At 38.7% G+C, this 10,231-nt stretch overlaps 1 protein-coding gene across 1 annotated transcript in view; it reads left to right on the top strand.

Annotated features, from left to right (window-relative positions):
• Positions 1 to 7,729, top strand: part of lpar4 (lysophosphatidic acid receptor 4) — a 12,262-nt gene extending 4,533 nt beyond the window's left edge. The window contains exon 2 of the mRNA XM_016569357.1: positions 6,082 to 7,729. Coding sequence (XP_016424843.1) covers positions 6,270 to 7,331 — 1,062 coding nt within the window. The 5' untranslated portion in view covers positions 6,082 to 6,269 and the 3' untranslated portion in view covers positions 7,332 to 7,729. The remainder of the gene's footprint in view (positions 1 to 6,081) is intronic.
• The last annotated feature ends 2,502 nt before the right edge of the window (positions 7,730 to 10,231 follow it).

Below are 10,231 nucleotides of genomic sequence, written 5' to 3'. Positions count from 1 at the left end.
AGAGGATCCACTGGTGAGCAAGTGATGTAATGCTAAATTTCTCCAAATCTGTTCGGATCCATGTGCAAGCTTTATTAAGCAGAGAGATCAGAAACACAGGCAGGGTCGACCAATGGCAAAACAGGTATATGGGGGGCAAGACACAAGAATAATCCTAGGGCTAGCGAAGGTCAACGAACGGCGAACAGAGTCAAAAGGGCGAGACTAAAGGGATAAATCCAGGAAAAACAGGCACAGATCGAAAACAGACAAGGCAAGACTAGGCTAAGGCAGGGTAAACTAACGAGGGCTCTGTAGTGTAGCTATCAAATGATAAGCGCTAAACAATACTCGGCAGTTAGAAAGGAGTGAGATTGAGTGTTAAATAGTGAGTGAGTGATATGAAACAGCTGTGTGCAATCAGTGCTGTGTGCAATCAGTGCAATGAATGATGGGATATGTAGTCCGGGGTGATATGCAACAGTGTGTCATGCGAGAGTCAATGAAAATGGAAAGGGTGACCTCTGATGGCTAGCAGACGGAAGTTCATGGACCGGATACGTAACAATAAGTTTCATTTCCATCTTTTAAAATTGTACACATTTTCAATGGTCAAAACCCAAATGTCACTTTGTATATGGCTGATACCTTTTTACTTTTAATAAGCAATGTCTGAAGAACAAATAATGCTGCAACTAGAAACGTATCTAATTTCCTTTTGTGAAAATGTGAAGTGGACATATCTCATTACCTTTTCCATTGAACATACCAGTCTGAGTGACAAAATATTATTTTTCCTACGTTTGCATGCCTGTAATTTTGGAAGTATTAAAGATATTTTAATATCCTTTTAGATTCAGATTTTTTATATACTTATATACAGTCCCAGGGATATGGGGTTCCCAATGTGGCTCTGTGTCCCAGTTGTTGAATTGTATCCATTTTCAGTTGTTGTAAACCAAATGTGGGTCACTTTGCATACAGCTGATTCTTTTTGTATTTAAAGAAGAATGTATGTAGAACTAAGAATATTGAAACTTTTGACTACTTAAATAATCTGAATAATTGACTTTCTGACATTTACAGATGGAGAATATAACTGATATGTAAGTTCTGCACTGAGGAAAACACCATGCATCAAATACATTAAACAGTGCAAGTAGCCTATATCTGTATCTGTCAGCAGCATGTCTGTCAGAGCATCTATATGTTCAGAGCATCTATGCTTTAAACTATACGTGTTAATTATATGTTACAAGTTATTTTAAAGCCCTTAATATAAAGCATGTCTCATGTTTACAACCCGCTGGATTATGCACTTTCCCCACAGCAGCTCACTCTGTGTTCTCCGCTGTTTTTAAGATGCGCTCATATCAAACTACTGTGTACCGTTATAAATTGGAATTACCTCATTCCATATTGTTTATTAATATATCATACAAACTCAACATACCGCCCAGCCCTACTTAGGAAACCTTTTATTTGGAATCTTCATTATAAAGACTATATGGTCCAATTCCAGAGATATTAGGATTTCAGTGCAGCAACATTTAGTTATAATACTCCACATTTGAACTCTTGGTAGCTTCAGAAGCTGTTAAAATGAACAAAATCTCCTCTCACAATCATCACTGAAATTAATTCAAATATAGAGTCTTATGAGCAGACTACTGAGAGCAAGTGATGTGCCTCAGCTTGACCATGTCAGTGTATTTTTGGCACTCAGACATGTATGCTCAATGCAATTGTCTTGATAGAGGGAATCAAACTACATTTCTAGTCAACATTATTTATTCTTAAGACAGACCCCTTTAAATAAGTATCACTTGTATGCAAAGTCACCCCACACTTGGTTTTCAACCATTAAATATGGGTACAATTCAACAATTTGGGCGTGAAGCCGCACTGAGATCCCCATTTCTGTGGGACTGAACTACTGTATATAGGTCCTTGAAAATGAAGATTTCAAAAGAAAAGTTTGTTAAGAATGAGAACCTAAAATCATATTGAGATATCTTTAACACTTCTAGAATTACAGGCTTGCAAACTTTTGAAAAATAATATATATGATGTGTGTGTTGTGTGCAGTTACTTTGATAGAGCGAAACAAGATACATGTCTAGTGTCATCAGTATTTGTTCCGCAGCTGCTCCTCTTTAAAATAAACTGTATCAGATGTATGTAAAGTGACCCATATTTGTTTTTATTTTGACCACTGAAAATGTGTACAATATAATTTACTCTTGGAGCCATATTGAAAACCTAATATCCCTGTAATTGATGTAGGATATCAGACCGAATCAGACGATCTATGATTTGGTTAAAACATGGTTGAAACCTGAGGAGCCCAGAATTCCACAGGGGCCCAAGACAACAGGATGTTCATAAATCAGATCCTCGCTTCTTTAGCTTTTGAGCGTGCTCTGGCTTACATGCCATCTCCTCCAAAACCAGGAGGAGAAACGCCACCTAGTCTCATCAAAATTTTACATCTATTTTGATCAGCCGTAAAACAGTGATTCTGTCCAAATTCCCTTACATATTATTGGTGGAGTTCCCTTTAAAATCTTAAATGATTCCCTTTGAGCTAAATTGACCTGTTTCCCTTACATTTAACCATATATCAAACCTTTAAAATAGGAATGCCAAAAGCAAAGTTTGTTAAAAATCTAAATCTAAAAGACTAATAAAAGATCTTTATAACTTCTAGAGTTACGGTCATGGGCAGGTCGACTGAAGAAAAAAAAAAAAAATGAAAAAAATGCTTTTTCCAATTTTAGAACTGTCACAAGCAGAGTCGAACTTAATTAACAGGAATTTAAAACAAAACACTGTAAAACAGAAACAGAACAACCATAGCTGCGTCCCAAATGACGCACTATACACTATGCCATCATACACTATGTTCTCAACCATGTAGTGTATGAATTATATAAGGTTATTTTGCCATTCATAATCGGAGTCTCATAGCCCCTCCCCCTTCACTACGTAATTAATGATGCGACAGTTGAGTGCATGAAGTGTCCAATATTCCACACTTCGTTTTTTCGGTTATTTATTTAAGTGCATCATCCGGGTATTTACAGTGAACTTTTTCTTTTTGGAATTTTTAGTGTGAACGCACTACTCAAACTATTTATACTACAAAACGTCATAGAATAGTGCATATGTACGCGATTTGGGACGCACCTCATGAATTTTGGACAGGACATGAGTGACTTAATGAAATAATGAGTAACCATGGCAACTTATAAACACAGAAAATGGAATCTGATCTAGATGCAGTACAAAATAACAGGATAAAGGGGCGGTCACACTAGACTTTGAACGTGCACATTTTTTTCGGTTGCTGCTGCGAATATGGGCGGGAGCAGGATATGACATCACTCGCCAAGGTTTCCCCTCAGTTTTTTTTTTTTTTATTGAAGATATAGGTTTTCCCTCAGTTATCACAACATGGATTCAGATGTGCTTGTACTGTGTCTTTTGCGACGGCGTCGAAAGCGTCTGGAAAGGAGAAGGCTGTGGTTTCACCCTATTCTACATTCGGTTTGACGCATTCGCATGCGTATGAATGGAAGTCAATAGAACGAAAAGTACAGTGTGACCGCCCCTTAACTCAAACAATGAACCACAGAGACAAACCAACTCAAAGTACTGCAGAAAAACAAGACATAACCCTGACCCTGAGCAAGTAGAGAGGGCGGATGGGCCCTATATATAAAATACTTCAGTCATCAGCCCTGTTATTACTGAACTACATCTCCCAGCATCCCTCCTGGTTCCCACCTGCACTCAGTCAGCCATCACCACACCTGCCATTGATCATCACCTCATCTAGACACACATATAAGCATGCACCTTGCCTATCCTCATTGAGTATGTTTACATGGACAACAATAATCTGATTTTAACACGATTAAGGCAATACTCCGATTAAGAATCTACCATGTAAACAGAGATTTTTGATTACCTTAATCCGGCTGAAGTCAAAGTCAAGTCACCTTCCCACTTTAGGGGAAGTCGTGGCCTAATGGTTAGAGAGTCGGACTCGTAACCCAAATATTGTGGGTTCGAGTCTCGTACCGTCAGGGATTGTGGGTACAGCGCTCTCTCCCACCTTCAATACCACGACTGAGATTCCCTTGAGCACGGCACCAAACCCCCAACTGCTCCCCGGGCGCCGCAGCAAAAATGGCTGCCCACTGCTCCGGGTGTGTGTGTGTTCACTGCTGTGTGTGTGCACTTAGGATGGGATAAATGCAGAGCACTAATTCCTAGTATGGGTCACCATACTTGGCCACATGTCACGTCACTTTTTTTCACTTTCACTTTCGGTCAGCCAGCACTTCATCTGCCGGGCCTCCAAAGGTTGGAACTCAGTTCTGCAGGAAGGAAGCTGTCCAGGAGCAGGGTTAACGATTCCAGTTCTAAGTATATGGTTTATATATAAAAATGATTAGTATCCCATGAAAATATAGCCAAAAGATCTTTCCTGCATCAACCATTACAGGTAGTAACAAAACACATTATATTCCTTTATTCTACTCAAATAAATGCATTAATAATTTTATAAGATTAAATATAAATAGACCAGATTTCTTCCAGAATACTGGTACCATACCAATACCATCTACTTTATTCATGCATGGGCACAATCATGTCTGCTATTTTCCTAATCCGTGCTGTTGAGAGTGACAAGCTGGTTTGACCTGGATATAAGCTAGTTTAATCACCACATTAGGGTTTTGTAACAGAATTTCAAATGCTTCTCACTATGTCTTGCAGCACTGTTTAGTAATGGTATTGCATGGTCGAAACCAGGTAGCATTATTTAGTATTATTTTGTTTTGGGAGTGTTTGAAGTTTACCTTTCATAATGAAAAATGGAGTTAAAAAAAAAAACGAAAGGGGCATTTCAGGGCCACCCACACAGGTGAATAAACATTTCAATAAACAAAAATATATATAAAAAAAAAAATCTTGTTTAATTTTCTCTTTTCATTTTTTTTTAAACAAAATGAAAAACAAAATAAAATCAGTCAACATTTTCTCAATCAAAATTTTTTATTTGAACATGGGCCATCTTGAAACGCCCCTTTCCGGGTCAAACCGTGCCATCATGGGTACTTCCTCAGTTCCATGCAGCAGAATAATAGTCATCTGCTGCTGTAGTTGTACAGATTCTAAAGCTGCAACTACATTTTACCTATTTCTTATCAAACAACTGAAATAATGAATGGCTTAACACAAACTATACTGAGGCAGCAGCTAGACAGGGCTTTTTTTTCTGTGCAAGCATTGAACTGGAAACCTATGCATGCTGGGGAAAAAATAATTTATCCTGCCTTTACAGCTACCCCTTAGCCTGCATCTGTTTAGCAAAGCTGCACATAGCTCTAGACAACGCAGAGCAAATGCATCTACATTGTATTGAAATGCAGGACAGTATCAAGTATCAGAATCAAGTACTAAGTGTAAATACAAAGCAGTAATAACTTGTATTGTAGGCAATACAAAGTTTTGAATAAGGAATCAAGTTAAAATTATGTTATAGACAGGGATTAAACAGGATTTGTTATGTGGAGGGGCGGGGTTGGCTCTGTTGGTTTCAGGCTTTTGAGGGGTGCACATGTGTATGCAAAGCCTCCAAAATCTTATATCAGCTGACAAACTGTAAAATATAACAAGTTGAGAGAGCCTGTTATGAACACTAAAATGCTGATCAAAATAATTCTAGATGCTGGCAGTGTGCATAGCTACACCTGTCTGCAGGATTTAAAAAAAAAAAAAAATTTAAGACTTTTCAAGACCTACAAAAAATAATTAAAAAATAAAAATTAATATCATGTGAGCAGGTGTCACGCCCCTGGACTGTCTGTGTGTGTTTTTCTCCCCATGTGCTCTGCGTGACCTAGTTTCTGTCTCCCCTCTGTCAAACCCTCTGTCTCCCTCATCTCACATCTTCAGTTCACAGCGGATGAGCTGAATTGTGTGTGTTAGACGAGGGAGACAGTCTAAATGTGTAGTAGTGAGGGGCCTCTAGGACAGGTTTGTGAAGAACAGATCTAACTTATTTTCTTTCTGTTGTCCCCCATGCAGGAACCAACAGATTTGCCTATTGCTGTACCTAGACAAAGGTAGCTGGCTGTGCTTTCAAAGCAGAAGTTGTGATCATCTGATGAAGCTTTGTGAAACTGTGCAGAGATGATGGGAAAGGCGGATCATGAAGAACCGAGTGTTGGGAATTAACTGAAGACAGAAGTACAGTTTCCTCCGCTAGTGCCATCATGGCCAGTCTTGTTCTTAACGAGACTGGGATGGAGAACTGTGGCATTGATGACTCCTTCAAGTACAACCTGTATGGTGTGGTGTACAGTGTTGCATTTGTTCTGGGACTGGTCACCAACTGTGCTTCACTGTTTGTCTTCTGCTGTCGCATTAAAATGCGTAACGAGACCACGCTTTTCATGACCAATCTAGCTTTATCAGACTTAGTGTTTGTGTTTACTCTTCCTTTCAAGATCTTTTATAACGTGAATCGCCACTGGCCATTCGGTGATACGTTGTGTAAGATCTCTGGAGGAGCCTTCATCACCAATATCTATGGCAGTATGCTGTTCCTGACATGCATCAGTGTGGATCGCTTCCTGGCTATCGTTTACCCCTTCCGTTCACTCTCCATCCGCAACCGTCGCAATGCTGGTGTCGTGTGCGGTATCATCTGGCTGTTGATACTCGGTGGGGGCATGTCAGTCACATTCTTCTCTTCCACCAACCAGTCCAAAACTAGCACCACCTGCTTCGAGGGATTCTCCAAGAAAACATGGAAGACGTATTTGTCAAAGATCACCATCTTCATTGAAGTGGTGGGTTTCCTCATCCCATTGATGATCAATCTAGCCTGCTCTTCCATGGTGCTAAGGACTTTACGTAGACCTGCTACTCTGTGTCAGACTGGCACCAACAAAGAGCGTGTTCTGCGCATGATTGTAGTGCATTTGGCCATTTTTATTGTCTGCTTTGTACCTTACAATTCTGTTCTGTTTATCTATGCCATGGTGCGCATTAAAGCACTCGTGAGCTGCTGGGTGGAGAGGCTTGCACGAATCCTGTATCCCATAACACTTTGCATTGCTACCTTCAACTGCTGCTTTGACCCGGTAGTCTACTACTTTACCTCTGAGTCCTTTCAGAAATCACTGACTACTGGGAAGTGTCAGGCCATGCAGGAAAACATGCTGCAGAGTGAAGGCCCTGTATCTAGCAAGGAGAATCCTGACACACACACAGCTGAGCTCCACATACTGACCAGCAATGGAAAAGATCAAGCCAGTGAGACCCAGTTCTGAAAGGAATACATAGTTCCAGGACTACAGTCAGAAGGATATCGATGAGATTCTAGTCTCAGGATGTAGCGTTAAATACAATGACTGGAATTTGGACTCAGTGACACACATGCATGGAACATCTGTGTCTCTTCTATGATTCTTTTCTGTCCATTAGTTTGTGTTGACTACTTTTAGGTTTACTAAAGGCAGTTAGTGTTTACACAGCAGTCACTCATCATCACTGCATTTTATCAATGATTATTACCATACCATTTGTATCTGTTATTGTATTGTATTTTTACCCAGTCAAAGCACCTTTTGAACGTATCTCTCTCTCTCTCTCTCAAAAATTTATGTTAATATGACTTGTGTGAATCTGGAATGCATGTGTACAGTTCACTTTCCGAATCTAAAAAGTTTGGTTTTCTTTTTACTGAAAACAGTAACGGTGGCATTATGCAAATATTTCCACATAGTGAGGTAGATATGTGGGGGCGTGTTAGAACGAGACGTTTTAGGGGGGCGTGGCAGAGTCTTAACTTTGATAAAGAATATCTCTTTGGTTTTGAGACTTTAGTCTTTGCAACTTCAGTGATCTTATCTATGCACAATCAGCTTGTAACACTCCAAAGAGAAAGAAAAACTTGAAATCGCATCATATGACCCCTTTAAATGATAAATCTTAATTATACACTTACTTAATTATACATACTTAATACTATAGGCACACAGGCACAATTAGAACAGAGTTCCAAGCTCTTCCAAGCTTTATAATGGCATATTATAATAGAACAGAGTTGTTGGTTCAAGCTACAGAAGATGAGATTGATTAGCTGCAAAACTGATGAGATACTTTGAAAACTGGTGAGGTCCTTGAGCAAGACACGCTAAGAACAGAAGCATACTTCTATATGCAGATATGCACCAGCAGATGCGAAAGCACGCCCCAAGCATCCAATCTTCTGTTACTGCGGCTGTAAAAAGCCTCAGTCGCCCTGGATTTCTAAAAATGTCCAAACTAGTCGTGTTACTATTCAGGGTAACACTTTATTTTAAGGTGGTCTTGTCACAGTGTAATTTACATACATTTAAATACTATAGTTTATAAATAATTAAGTACTGAGTAATATTAATTAACTACCCGTACATGTACTTACTATTTTTGGATTAGGGTTTGGTTTAGGGTTACTTGCATGTAATTATGCATAATTTATTGTTATGATAATAGTAAGTACATGTAACGTGTAACAAGGACACCTTAAAATAAAGTGTTACCCTATTCAGGTATGAACTAATTTGCCCGCAAGATTCTCTTTAAACTGCTGCTACGCTACTGACTGTAGCAGAAGACTGTTTACATTAATGTCCACTGTGGCACCCCTTGAGTAATAATTTTTTAAGTCATGTGAGCAAAATGTTGTATTCTGCATGAACTCTGTGGAATTTTGTGTAAATAAAGAGTAGGACATTGCAGTAATGGTTGTCCAGTCATTTTTATTTGTATAATGCTTTACACAATCTGTGATATTTCAAAGCTGATTTACATAAATGTGCCTAAACATGTTGAAGCCCACAATTAGCAAGCCACTACTGCATGACCATATTTCAGATCCCTTAATCCTACCCCATACCTAAACTTAACAACTATTAATAAGTAACAAATTAGGAGTTTATTGAGGCAAAAGATGCAGTTAATAGTTAGTTAATAGTGAGAATTGGTCCCCAAACTAAAGTGTGACCTAGAAATTTCTGAAAATGTACATTTAGCAACAGCATACTTTTTTAATAATAGCAGTAAGATTCTGTTTTGTATTGTGCATTATATTTAAATCGGGCATGTTATAACAGCAACATGGTGGGTATTCCAGAACATACCTAGTGAGATAGAGTAACATATACAAACATTAACATGTAAATACAATTAATGAGTTCTTTGAAGTATTTATGCTCAGTGTAGTATTATAATATCGTTTGAAACATGGATTTTTTTTTTTTTTACAAAAATGCATCAGTTCACTACAGGAGGCCTTTATCCACCCCCCGGAGCCATGTGAGGCATGTTTTATTATGGATGGATGCGCTTTATTTGACTACTTTGGACTGTTGAACAAAATCCCCCGCCCATGCCATTATAAATCTTGGAAGAGCAAGGACTGTTTTTAATGTAACTCCGACTGGATTCGTCTGAAAGAAGAAAGTCATATACACCTAGGATGCCTCGAGGGTGAGTAAAACATGAGCTTTTCATTTTCATTTTTTGGGTGAATTCCCAGAACACATTTGACTATGGTAACTTTATTTTCACAGATTGTACAAGAGAATCTCCTATGATTCTGGCACATCTCCCATCCAGCCTGCTGCGGCTTCTTCATCTCATTCATCTCTGAGAGCATCTGCATGCGTTTATAACTCTGCTGTCTATCATCTTACACTTCTCACACACAGAATTTTTACTCTGTTATTGCAAAAGTTATTACTTTGAGCATATATTATTTTGAACATTTTGTCTCATAATTAAATAAACAGCTGAAAAACAAACAGCTGGACATTACTTCTATTATTTATTTAGTGACTATATTTATTCTCAGCTTTGTGCAGAGGCAACATGAGTTTTGTTTATCTACAGTGACTTGCACAATAGCATGTGGGATATCAGAAACTGGGTCTTATGTGAAGACTGGGGAAATCCTCTGGTCTTGCATTTACTTGACCAAATGCTTATAATTACTTCAGCAATGGGTCCATTGTCTCAGACTCAAAAAGGCTTGTGTCCAGGTCTCGAGAGCTGCCTTAATACTCTTAAATATGTTGTTACAGGCGCACTTTGGCACATAACTTTCATTGGATTAGAGGAAAAGGGCTCTGAATCATTCTGAAGGGGTTTTTATTTTCGCTGTATTTTTACTTGCCTTTTTTCTGTC

This window comes from Sinocyclocheilus rhinocerous, unplaced genomic scaffold (genome assembly GCF_001515625.1).
Source record: "Sinocyclocheilus rhinocerous isolate Xijiao unplaced genomic scaffold, SAMN03320098_v1.1 scaffold1402, whole genome shotgun sequence".
Taxonomy (NCBI): Eukaryota; Metazoa; Chordata; class Actinopteri; order Cypriniformes; family Cyprinidae; genus Sinocyclocheilus; species Sinocyclocheilus rhinocerous.
This window is presented reverse-complemented; position numbering and strand designations above follow the sequence as displayed.